Source organism: Primulina tabacum, chromosome 1 (genome assembly GCF_025594145.1).
Source record: "Primulina tabacum isolate GXHZ01 chromosome 1, ASM2559414v2, whole genome shotgun sequence".
NCBI lineage: Eukaryota > Viridiplantae > Streptophyta > Magnoliopsida > Lamiales > Gesneriaceae > Primulina > Primulina tabacum.
Genome location: NC_134550.1, coordinates 15,315,483 through 15,328,632, shown reverse-complemented (window position 1 = coordinate 15,328,632; position 13,150 = coordinate 15,315,483). Strand labels below are relative to the sequence as shown.

At 40.3% G+C, this 13,150-nt stretch overlaps 2 protein-coding genes across 2 annotated transcripts; both read right to left on the bottom strand.

Annotated features, from left to right (window-relative positions):
* Nucleotides 1-2,538: 2,538 nt before the first annotated feature.
* On the bottom strand, nucleotides 2,539-2,976 carry LOC142505604 (uncharacterized). The gene has a single exon (XM_075618666.1). The coding sequence runs from the start codon at nucleotides 2,974-2,976 to the stop codon at nucleotides 2,539-2,541; it is 438 nt and encodes a 145-aa protein (XP_075474781.1).
* Nucleotides 2,977-3,908: 932 nt separating this feature from the next.
* On the bottom strand, nucleotides 3,909-5,132 carry LOC142505593 (uncharacterized). The gene is made up of 4 exons (XM_075618639.1): nucleotides 5,018-5,132; nucleotides 4,341-4,642; nucleotides 4,164-4,289; nucleotides 3,909-3,995 (listed from the first exon to the last, which is right to left on the bottom strand). Exons 1-4 carry the CDS (start codon nucleotides 5,130-5,132, stop codon nucleotides 3,909-3,911), a joined length of 630 nt encoding a protein of 209 aa, XP_075474754.1.
* Between the last annotated feature and the right edge of the window lie 8,018 nt (nucleotides 5,133-13,150).

Below are 13,150 nucleotides of genomic sequence, written 5' to 3'. Positions count from 1 at the left end.
GCGCGACCCTCATCGGCGCATATGCGCGAGACACTATGTCTCGGCGCGTGTCTTCACGGTAGCTCGCGCATATGCGCCCCCTCGCTCGGTGCATATGCGCGAGGTTCTTTGCAACTCTCTGCCATACTCGTGCAAATGCGCGGGTCCATGTCATGCATATGCGCGAGGTTCTCTGCCTACCTCACGCATGTGCGCCCGGCGGGCTCGCGCATATGCGCGAGGGCTCGTCCTCGTACATAATTCCGATCTTCTTTTCGGCTTTCCCGGTCCGATCCGTTCCGTCTAAAATCACATCAATTATCAACAAATCATTTCAGATTACAATAACGAAATTATAGGGCATTACACGGGGCATCATGCTTCTCGGGCTTAAAGTCAAGGTTACGTGAATTAATAGCTTTCGGGTTGAGTGCCCGGTCCGACGAGAATTAATAGCTTTCAGGTTGAGTGCCTGGTCTGAGGACCCTATAGACAGGGTAATCGATGAAGTGGCTGGCTTGGGCGCTCGACCCGATAATTTCTTCCCTTGCACTTCATTATTAATAATTTTTTTGTCTGTTTATTTTTGTCCCGATCTTCTTTTCTCTTTTGGTGCAGATAATTCCGAAATGCAGGAAGCCTTTGCTAGAAGGTGGGAAGCCGAGAAAGATGGTAAGGAGAAAAAACTGAAAGCCCAGAAACCTGCTGGCGGGAAAAATAAATTGGGCCAGTCCACTCTTACTGAATCTCAATCGCTTACTTTGGCCGAGGAGGAGGTGGCCAGGCAAGAGACTCCAAAGGGAGGGGGGAGGGGGGGGGGGTGGGGCAACTATTAGGTCGGACTCCTCGGAGGATTCTGCAGATCATGTTCCTCTTATCCAGAGAAAAGGAAAGGCAGTGACAAGCCAAAAATTTGTCCTCCCCGAGGAGAATGAACAAAGAGATCAGGGCACCTCCCGAGAAACCCAATCCACTCCTCCTCCACTGACTCAATCTCTCACCGAGACTTGCCTTTCAAGCCCGCCAAGAGCCCGAGGCAACATTTTCCTGGAAGGAGCTTCTCCCACAGGGGTCATGCTTCTAAAGAAGATGCTTCTGCCTACTGAAGAGGCACATTTGAAGATTCTCTCCTGACCCCGAAGCTCTTCGAATGATATAATCGGATCTTTTCTGTAAGTTCTACTCCTGATCTTCTTCTCTCTCCTTTTTTATTTTTATTTTTCTTTTTTTTATAAACTAACTCTTGTTGGACAGAGTGTTCAAATGCTGGTGTCAGCTTTCGAAGAAGTAGCTGCGGTGGCTACAAAGGAAAGTGGTCGAGTCTGGGCCACCCAAGAGCTTTATGAGCAACTACAAGGGGAATTATCCCGGGTTCGATCAGCCCACGAAGAAATGGTCACGGACCTCGGCGCTGCTTTGGATACGGCCAATCAGCAATTATCAGCGGTGCACTCAAATCTGTCAAAGGCCCGAGATGACGTTGAAGCTGGCCTTGCCTGGGAGGAAGCATTACAAGGGCATATCTCTACCTTAGAGTCAAAGAGTCTTTCTTTGACCGAGGAGATAGAGAACCAAATGTCCCGGGCAACTGTTGATGAGACCGCCCTGGCTGCCTCTCAAGATACATGGCGAGCTTCTTTCCTTCAGTCTGCTGAATTAAAGACGATGGTTGAGGATTGGGCTTATTCTTTTTTCCGGACCTAAATGCGAAGAGCAATTTGAAGAGGTTGGGATTCTTTTGGAGGATAGGGAAGACTTTCTCGATTTTGAGCGAGTCATAGCATCCCTTCCCAAGGATTCTTGGAGGAAGAAAGACACAAAAGGAGAAGAGCAGCCGAGCTCAAGTCAAATATTTCTAGAATAGGATTGTAAACCTTTTTCCTTTCAGCTTTATTTTACTCCTGTTCTTCGGGATTTTTTATTAATGAAATCTTTTTCTTTTACATGTCTTATTTTTCATATATAGACTGACAATATTTTGCAAAATACCCTGTCTTAAAAATAATCAGATTCTTCTTCACTTGTACACTGCTCTTCGAGGAATGTTAAATCTTAAAAAAATTTCTTAGTGTTGAAAAATAACTGGGAATTTTAAGAAGTGATCGTGGAATCCTGTTTTCGAGCCGAGATATGAGGCTTTGGTTTTAATAAATAACTGGGGCACTGAGCCCTAAGCCATGGTACGGGTCCTTGACTTAATAAGTGATCTGGGTACAGATCCCCGAGCTAGGGTACGGGTCCCTGACTTAATAAGTGAATAGTGTATGGATCCCCGAGCCAGGGTACAAGTCCTTGGACTTAATAAGTGATCGAGGTGCGGTGCCCCGAGCCAGGGTAAGGATCCTTGGACTTAATAAGTGATCAAGGTGCGGAGCCCCGAGCTAGGGTACGGGTCCCTGGACTTTCTGGATAACAAGGGTACTAAGCCTTGGGCCAGGGTACGGATCCTTGGACTTATTGAATAGCCGGGGTCTCATGCCTCCCGAGTTTAAATATAAAATTTCACACAATTTTTGAAAAGAAAAGAACTTCATTATCACTTCAAGTAATAGGTACATTTCAGGCATAATATTTTTCAAAATGAAAGATATTCCACGGTCTCTTAAGAGAGTGTCCCTGAGCATCTTTCAGGTAAAAGGCTCCTGAACTTACTTTCTGAGTAATTTTAAAGGGTCTTTCCCATTGAGCGTCTAGCTTGCCCACATCTCCGGCTAGATTTATTTTCTTCATGACTAGATCTCCTATCTGAAAATCCCGGATCCGGACTCCCTTATTGTATGATTTCATAACACGACCTCGATATGCTTCCATTCGAACCATCGCCCGATCTCTTTTCTCTTCCACCAGATCTAGTTCCATTTCACGGCTCTTATCATTATCATCCGGATAAGATTCTACACGGATGGAAGATTGCCCAATCTCCATAGGTAATACCGCTTCAGAACCATAAACCAAATTGAAAGGAGTTTCTTGAGTGGGAGCTCGTGGTGTAGTCATGTATGCACAGAGAACACTAGGTAACTCCTCCACCCAGTCTTTTCCTTTTCCTTGCAGTCGAGTTTTCAAGGCCCGCACAATAATTCTGTTTACTACCTCTGTCTGCCCATTTTCTTGGGGATAAGCAACTTAGGTGAAAGACTGAGTGATCTTCATTCTTGGAATCAGGACGTTATCTTCTTCCCTTGAAACTGCCTTCCATTGTCTGAAATTAATCTCTTGGGGATCCCGAATTGGCATACAATGTTTTTCCAGAGAAACTTTAAAACTTCTTCCTCGGTGATTTTAGCCAGAAGTTCAGCCTCGACCCATTTGGAGAAGTAGTCTACTACTGCTACCAAGAGAAACTTCTTTTGAGCTCGAGCTAATGGGAAGGGTCCCACAATGTCCTTTCTCCATTGGTCGAAGGGACAAGATGCCCAAATAGGCTTCATAGAAGTAGCCGAGCTGTGCTGAAAACTGGAATTATATTGACACCCTTCACATGCTCGAACCACCCGGGCAGAGTCTTTGATTATGCTGGGCCACCAGAATCCGGCCAACATTGCTTTACCGGCCAACGCTGTTCCCCCCAGATGCTCCCCACAACATCCCTCATGTATTTCCCAGAGGACATATTCTACTTCTTCCATAGCTAAGCATTTCAACAAAGATCGCTGGTATGATCTCCTGTATAAGATTTGATTCAAAAGGATGAACCTAGGAGCATGCTTTTTGATCTTCTGGGCTTGAGCTCGATCCTCAGGTAATATATTATGGGCAATGAATTTGATCAGAGGTGTCATACATGAATCCTCTTGCATCAGTAGTATTTCCTCCTCAGTAGAGAGAATCAGCCGAGTGACATGTAATACCTCTTGAGTATTGACTTCTGACAAGGAGACAGCCATTTTAGCCAAGGTATCTGTTTCATCAGGGATCTGATCAATGCTTCAATCCACAAAAGACTCTGTCTGGATTTTAATGGATTTCAAGTACTTGATCATTTTTTCATCCATGCCTCCGTAAACCCCCTTTATCTGTTGAGTAACCAATTGTTAATTAGAGTAAAGAATGACACGAGAGGCTCCTATTTCCTAGGCAGCACGTATGACAGAGAGAACAGCCTCATATTATGCTTCGTTGTTGGTGACCCGGGAGTCAATTCTCGATGCCAACTTGATTTTTTCTTCCGAGGGTGCTATTACCACTACTCCGACTCCACATCCGGCTAGACTTGCTGCTCCATCTACAAATACTCTCCACACTTCTTCCTCAACTGGCTTAATCATTTTCGAAAGGAAATCTGACAAATCTTTTGCTTTGATGGCGACCTGGGGCTTGTATTCAATATCATTTTATCCCAGCTCTACTGTCCATTTTACCATTTTTCCAGAAACCTCCGGGTGAGTCATGATCCTCCCAAGAGGACTGTTGATGAGCATAATGATCGGATGCAAGAGAAAATAATGTCGTAATTTCCAAGCAATCATGACCAAGGCCAGGTATATCTTCTCCACTTCACTGTACCTGAGCTCAACTCCTATGAGAGTGTGGCTGACATAGTACATAGGCTTTTGATCGGAGCCCTCTTCCCGTATAAGCACAGAGCTGACAACATATTCTGTGGTGGATAAGTAAACAAATAGTTTTTCCCCGGGCTTTGGCTTCACCAAGACTGGAAGCTCTGCAAGGTGACACTTGACATCTTTAAATGCTTGCTCTCATTTTTCATTTGAACCAAATTTTTGCGCCTTACATAGGATCTGAAAGAAAGGATAACTTCTGTGTGCAGATCGGGATATGAACCGGGAAAGTGAAGCAATCCTCCAGGTTAACTTCTGTACTTGTTGGACGAATTGAGGGGATGACATGTCCAGTATTGACTTGAACTTTTTCAGAATTTACTTCGATTCCACGATCAGTAAACACAAAACCCAAAAACTTACCACTCTTCACCCCAAAGATGCATTTAGCCGGGTTGAGCTTTATTCCATAATGCATGAGAGTGGCAAATATTTCTTCCAAATCAGGAATAAACAAGAAATCTCTCGGGACTTACCCAGTATATCATCCACGTACAGTTCAATATTCCCCCCAACTGCTTCACAAATACTCGATTCATTAAGCACTGATATGTGGCTCCGACATTCTTTAACCCAAAAGGCATGACTCATAGCAAAATGTGCCTCCCGAGGTAATAAAGCTGGCCTTGTCTTGATCAGTCTTGGCCAGGTGAATTTGGTGGTATCTCTGATAAGCATCCATAAAACTGAGCAATTCATAACTAGAGGTGGAATCCACCAGCTGATCAATTCGGGGAAGATGATAATGATCCTTGGGGCAAGCCTTGTTAAGATCCCTGAAATCTACACACATCCTCTACTTTTCTGCAGCATTAGGAACGAACACTACATTCGAGAGCCAAGTAGAAAATTATATTTCTTGAATGTGGCCGGCTTGCAAAAATTCCCAAGCCTGCACATCAATCACTTTGTCTTTCTCCGGGACAAAATGTCTCTTCTTTTGTTTCACAGGCTGGGACCCCGGGATGATATTCAAACTATGTTCAGCCACCAGGGATGAAATCCAAACCAATTCCAATTGTGACTAGGCAAAAACATTAACGTTAGTTTTTAAACAATTTAATAGACTGAACCTAGTGGATAAGTCAAGATCTCGAGCCACCCGGATCTCCTTTCCCGGCACAATCTTCACAACCTTCAAACCATGTTGCTCTTCTTCTGCCGCAAAATGTACTTCCCCCTTCTCCGCTACCCTTTCCACCTCCTCAATACAACCTCCTCCCTTCTCCTCCCTCCTTGCCTTCTTTTGGTCCACCCGGACTGTAAGGCCTGAGATTTATTAGTCTTCATTGATGCGATATTCAAAGATATGAGAATGCATGACATGTAATGAGAAGCAATAAATGAGATGGGGGAAGGAGAGACATGAAAAATTAGAATTTTGAATGAAGGGCAGACTGCACCCACACCATGAAAGATACCGCACCCGCGGTGCATGGACAGAAAATTGGTCATTTTACAGTAGGGTCACCGCACCCGCGGTCCAAGAAAGAGTGCACCCGCGGTTGATGGACAGAGAGTTGGAAATTATTTACAGAAATGACACCGCACCCGCGGTGCAGAACTGACCGCACCCGCGGTCGACGTTTATGCAAATTTGGATGGACTGCCGAAGCTTGAGCGCAGCCGCGGTTCATGAACTACCGCACCGCGGTCATACATGTTACTTGAAAAATATGACACTTGCCCCTCAACATGCAAGATATATATATGATTTGTAGTTCATTCCTTCATTCTTCAGCTGCAAGGAACGAGAGCAAGGTTCAGAACTCCTCAACTCTCATTATAGCTTAGATTTTGAATTGTGAAAAATCGAGCCACCCGAATTTCGATCCGACTTCGGTTCCGTACTCCTCTTGTTACCAGCTACAAAAGGATGTAAGTATTTCTACATTTCAACATGTTTTGAAGTTGCGATGTTGCAAGAAATCAGACATGATTAGTATTAGATGTTCTTGAGATTATAAGCAACGTATAATCGCAACCGGATCAAAGAACGGACATCTTATGATATTTTTATTATTTTCCAGCACACATATGAATGAGATTATATAGATTTAGAGGTTATGGAACATATTGGTGATGATTATGAGTTATTGTTATGATTATTGATGTTTGAGATGACCGGTATCGCAAGATTACGCTGTTATGCCGTTGAAATGTACCGAGATTGAATATTGATCTGTATGTGTATTGAATTGAGTTAGAGATTGATAGAATGCATCTTGAATATGTCATTTCAGATTTGGTTTGATAGATTCGATATCAAGAATACGAGACTTCGACTGTTACGAACGACAAGAAGGTATAGTTCATGTTTTGTTTGGGGAAGACACAACTCAAATGAGATTCAATTTGAGTTTCCCAACCAAATCACATACTAGAATTGTTGTCTATCTTTTGATATGATTTTGATTTGTTTATGGACTTATATTCTAATCTCTTGATATGATGATGCCTTGTTTATAGATTTATATTCAAGCATTTGAGATAGGAGAGTCATTGGCAGACTTGCCAAACTAGACGTTTGGTGGTATCGACGCTTCGGATCAGATTCAATCCGATTGTAGACATTCGATACAGACAGGGCCGAAGTCTAGGAATAAAACGTACAGTTACCTCGATTGGGAGGGTAGGTGACAGACAGTGACGTATTATTCACACCGGGATCCCTAGAGTAGAGTCGAGTCGAGTCAAGACATGATTTGATTTGAATTGCATGCTCATATAGATTGGTTTCATAGACTATGGAACCCATTGTTATTGCTTTCATGGATGATTTATGATTATGTATTAGCATGCATACATGTTTTATACTGGGATTTGTTCTCACCGAAGTTTTTGGCTGTTGTTATGTCTGTATGTGTGCATAACAACAGGTGGGGCAGGATCTGGGTCACGACAGAGATGAGTTCGAGATAGCGTGGTGACTTCGGGCGCAGAATATTACTTGTTGTTTCTTACTAGACTTGTACTACTTGTGGTTGTAGTTTGTATTAAACACTGGTTTATATGAATGTATTAGAATAAGACATGTAATTATGTTTATTGAAATAAAATGAAGAACTATCTTGTGCTGTTTATATACATTTGAATTAAAAAGCAAAATTTTGACCCACATTTTTGAATAAAGATCCAATTAATCCCGAAAAGAATTGAGTTAGAGCCCGGGTCCCCACACGGACTGTTTCTATGTAGCACTTCCGAGAAGATGGTTGATCTCCCCGTACTTCTCCCACTTGATTTTCGACTGGAAATTTTATCTTCTGGTGATAAGTGGATGCTACAGCTTTCAATTCGTTCATGTCCTGTCGACCCAATAAAATTTTGTATGATGAAGGAGCATCCACGGCTTTAAAAGGGGTCATGACAGTTTTTCTTACTTCCCGGGTGCCTAGGGTCAAAGGCAAAATAATTTCTCCCTCTGGGTTTACAGCGTGACCAACAAAACCAAAAATGGTTGTTTCTATTGGCTCTAACTGGTACCCTTGAAGATCCATTTGCACTAAGGCCTCTTTGAAGATGACATTAATAGAGCTGCCCAAATCCACATAGACCCTCATGACATCATAGTTAGCAACTCGAGCTTGGATTACCGGGCATCATTATGAGGAAGACTGAAAGAATCAGTTAGGAGGTGAAAGATTGTTTAGAATGGGGGGAGGTTGAATAAACACTTAACGATTTTCGCAACCTTTTCAAAAATGAGTCAGTTTAGTGATAAACTGAACTCGGGAATCTTGTTTGTCAATGTCATGGGAGTATTTGGAGCTGAACATGTTTCTGTGCCAAATTTCTTGAGCAGTTCCTTAGTGTATTTAGTCTGACTGATAAAAGTACCAGTTTCCAGTTCTTACACTTGCAGACCGAGAAAAAATGTCAGTTCACAAATCATACTCATCTCAAATTTTTTCCGCATTAACTTGGCAAATTTCTCACATATTTGGGGTTAGTTGACCTAAAAATAATATCATCAACATATATTTGCACAAGTAAAATATGATCATTCTTTGAAATTTTGAACATAGTCTTATAAACTGATCCAATAGTAAAATCATGATCAGTTAGGAATTTTGAAAGTATTTCATACCAAGCTCTTGGAGCTTGTTTAAGACCATATAGAGCTTTGTTCAAATGATAAACATGATAAGGAAGAAAGTGATTAACAAAACCTGGTGGTTGTTCAACATATACTTCTTCCTACAACTGACCATTCAGAAATGCACTCTTGACATCCATTTGCCAGACTTTAAAGTTTTTGAATGAGGCATAAGAAAGGAACATTCTGATTGCTTCCAGTCTTGCAACTGGTGCATATGTCTCGTCGTAATCTATCCCTTCTTCTTGCCCATATCCTTGTGCTACCAGCATCGCTTTGTTGCGCATAACTGAACCATCTTCGTTCAGTTTATTTCTGTACACCCATTTTGTACTTATAATTTTTTTAGAAACTGGTCTTGGAACTAAGTTCCAGACATTGTTATGGGTAAATTGATTTAGTTTTTCTTGCATAGCAGTTATCCAGTTAGGATCAGCAAGAGCTTCATCAGTTTTCTTCGGTTCCAGTTGGGAAACAAAAGCTGAATGAATAAATAAATTAAACATTTGATTCCTGGTTCTTGCTGGATCAGATGGATTACCTATCACCAATTCTGGTGGATTTGATTTCTTCCATCTGTATTCAGCATTTGTTGTATCGATCTCAGCAATTGTTTCAGTTGGCAACTGAATGTTTTCTTCAGTTTCAGTTGCTGCTGCATCAGTTGGCATTTGAATATTATCATTTTGCTGTACCAACTAATCATCAAGAACAATTTCTTGTTCAACTGATTGATCCAGCATTTCTGGTTCTGGTGTTTGAAGGATATTTCAATTTATGTTATTTTCTTCTTCACTACCATCCTCCAAACTTATATCTGTAAAGCGATCAACTAGATCAATTGGATCAGTTGGGTTATCAGTTAGTACAAATTCATCAAATACAACCTTGAATTGAATATTCGACATTCAAAGTGCATTTGTTAAATACTCTATAAGCTTTACTAACTAATAAATAACCAATAAATATTCCCTCTGTAGATTTAGCATCAAAGGCTTTTAAATGATTTTTGCCATTATCGAGAATAAAATATCTGCAGCCGAATATTTTGAAACAAGAAACCATAATTTTCGTCCATGCCAGATCTCATATGGTGTTTTCAAATTATTTTTATTCATTATCGATCTATTCTCAGTGTAATATGCAGTGTTTACTGCTTCCGCCCAAAATCTTTGAGAAATATCAGAATCAGCAAGCATTGTTCTAGCAGTTTTTTTAAGAGTACGATTCCTTCTCTCAGCTACACCATTTTGCTGAGGAGCTCTTGCTGCTGAGAGTTCATGCTTGATCCCAGTATTTTCTAAAAATTGTGAAAAATTTTGATTGATGAATTCAGTCCCTCGATCGGACCTTATTCTGTCAATACCAATTTATTTTTCATTTAATAATCTTTTGAAGAGTTTAATCAGTTGTGCAGATGTTTGGTCTTTAGATTTAAGAAATATAACCCAAGTGAATCTTGTTTTTCATCAATGACTACCAATGTGTATTTCATTCCCCCTAAACTCATGACTAGAATAGGATAAAAAAGATCCATATGTAGCAGTTCTAAGCATATGGAGGATGATTTTCTACCCTTGTTTTTAAATGAAGATCATACTTGCTTACCAAACTGACATTCTGAACAAAGTTTATCTTTTTTGTAAAGTCTATTTTGGGCAAAACAGTTACAAGATCATGGTTACTCAGATAGGCAATGGACTTAAAATTTATGTGGTTCAACCTTCTATGGCACAACCAATTTTTAGAAGATTTTGAAGCTATAAAACAAACTGGGTGCATTATATTGATCAGTCCAACTGACTTTGTAAGTATTCCAACAAATATTGTCAATTAAAATGATCTCATCAGTTGAGTCTTTAACTATGCAAATGTGTTTGTTGAACTGAACTGAGAAATTATTGTCGCATAACTGACTAATGCTAATCAAGTTATACTTCAAATTCTCAACTAGTAAAACATCTTTGATAGTAAAGTTACCATGGATAAACTTACCCTTACCCACAGTTTTACCTTTAGAGTTGTCTCCAAAATTGATGATTGGACCAGTGTATTTGATCAGTTGGGATAGCAAATTTGTATTCCCTGTCATATGTCGTGAGCATCCACTGTCCCGATACTAGATTGACTCTTTGTTTGTACCTGTCACCTGCAATCACACACAGTGAATAATTTTGGTACCCATATTTATTTGGATCCTGAATTGATTAGTCCTTTAGAAACACAGACTTGGATCAGTCTAACTGACTTTCCAGTTGCTGTGTTCCAAATGGTTTTTCTCGACTTGTGTGTGCTTGGTGTGTAGTGTGCAGATGAAGCAATATGTGCTTTAGCCTTGTTCAACTGGTTGTTCAGCCGATATCTTTTCTGAACTGGTTTATAGTTATAGTAATTGGAATAGCCATTTTGAGAGTCAGGTATTTATTTCTGAACCTTTTAGGTGACTGACTTCGTGAGTTAGTTGACATCTGAGAGCTATAACCAATTCCATACCTTTTAGCCTTGTTCTTATTTTCAATAGGCTGCTCAACTGGTCTACTCGGCTCAGGTTGTTCTTGTACCACAACTGATTTGGCAAAGTGAATATATTTCACGTTGTCCATTTTCAGCTTTGGCTGAGTATCACTGGTGGAAGTTTCATCTTGGTTGCTGAACCCTAAACAAGTTTTATCGGTAACTGATTTTTGCATATCTTGCATTTCTAATAGTGCAACTGATGATTTATTCGATGCCTGAATAAGCTCAATTTGCTTTGAATTCTCAAGCATTAACTGTTGAATCATAGATTGATTCTTGCTTCTTTCAACATTCCGCTCAACAATATCCATTTTAAGACTCAACAGTTCAACTGATTCATCAATTTCTGTTTTATCGTCTCTGAGATCATTTTTTCTTTGCGTTGGCCTTCTCAAATGAGAGGGCAAGCTTGTGATACTCGTTGACCATGTCGTGTAGTGTAGAAATAAGTTCATCCGTGTAAAATCAGTTGAACTAAAATCGAATACATGTTCACTGGTTGATTCTAGTTCTGTGTCATTGGCCATCAGACACTTTACTTCCTCATCATCGCTGGAGCTGCTCAAGCTCTCAGATTCTGATTCATCGCTATCAGTTTCTACCCACTTGGATTTACTTTCCTCAGCTAGGAGAACTTCGTGTTTCTTTTTGAATGATCTCTTGTCATCCTTGGCTCTTCTCCTGTGCTCAAATGATTTATTTCCCTTTCCAGCTGAGCATCGACTATCCTTCTTTGACTTAGGACAGTCAACAATAAAGTGTCTAATTTTGCCACAGTTCTAGCAAGCATTTGGTTCTTCTTTGGTGTTATTCCTCTGATATTGTCTTTGAAAGGAGCTTTGATTTCTTCTCATGAATCTTCCAAAATTTTTGACAAATAATGACATCACGCCATTGCTTAACTGATCAGCAAATTTTTCAATTGAACCAATTGGTTCCAGTTTGACAGCAGTTAGGGCACTTGTAGCTGCTGGTGTAGAAGGTTCTCCTTCCCTTGTTTGCAGCTCAAACTCGTATGCCTTTAAATCAACAAATAGATCATGAATTTCGACCTTGTTTAAGTCCTTTGATTCTCGCATAGCCATGGTTTTAACATCCCATTCCTTGGGAAGACCTCTGACTACTTTCAGTGCCACCTCTTTATTTTAATACACCTTTCCAAGTGCATTCAGTTCGTTTATTATGCCACTGATTCTCTCATCATATTCGTGCATAGATTCTCCAATCTTCATCTTGATATTATCAAACTTTTGAACAGCAATTGAGAGTTTATTCTCTTTGGTTTGCTCATTGCCTTCGCAGAGCTGAATTAACTTCTCTCGGATTTCTTTTGCAGTCTTGCACATCTCTATCTTGCTGAAATTAATTTTTTCCAGAGTTTTGTACAAGATATCTTTGGCCACATTGTCCAAATTGGCTTTTCTTTTGTCTTCTGATGCCCATTCTTCTCCGGGGTTTTCAATACGGTGTGGTGCACCTCCAGTTATAACAACAACAATGTTTACCTTCAGTATTTTCATGGGTTCGTCTATGATAACGTACCACATGTCATCATTTTGTGCAGCTAGGTGAGCCTGCATTATGATCTTCCAATCATCAAATTTCTCTCTGGAAAACATTGGAATTTTTTTTGAAAGAAGACATGGTAATAAGTTTTTGTAGATAGGAATATTCAGGAACAAGATTCAACTGCTCTGATACCACTAGAAAGGATCGGATAGGAGGTGAAAGAGTGTTTAAAAGAGGGGGGTTTTGAATAAACACTTAACGATTTTCACAACCTTTTCAAATAATGAGTCAGTTTAGTGATAAACTCAACTCGGGAATCTTGTTTGTCAATGTGAATCAGTTAACTAATGAAAGTGCAGAAATAAACTAAATGACAGATATAATAAAACTGAAATTAAGAGACACAAGATTTATGGATATTCGGAGATTTCAATCACTCCTACGTCACCCCTTCTATCTCGAAGATAGGATATTCACTAAAAGA

What these genes read in the sequence shown, in the direction of transcription:
- LOC142505604 (XM_075618666.1), bottom strand. Translation starts at nt 2,976, where the DNA reads ATGACTACACCACGAGCTCCCACTCAAGAAACTCCTTTCAATTTGGTT.
- LOC142505593 (XM_075618639.1), bottom strand. Translation starts at nt 5,132, where the DNA reads ATGAGTCATGCCTTTTGGGTTAAAGAATGTCGGAGCCACATATCAGTG. An exon ending in CGGAGGTTTCTGGAAAAATG is followed by an intron (nt 4,290 to 4,340) that starts GTAAAATGGACA and finishes TACAAGCCCCAG; the next exon opens with GTCGCCATCAAAGCAAAAGA. An exon ending in GATGTGGAGTCGGAGTAGTG is followed by an intron (nt 3,996 to 4,163) that starts GTAATAGCACCC and finishes GTTACTCAACAG; the next exon opens with ATAAAGGGGGTTTACGGAGG.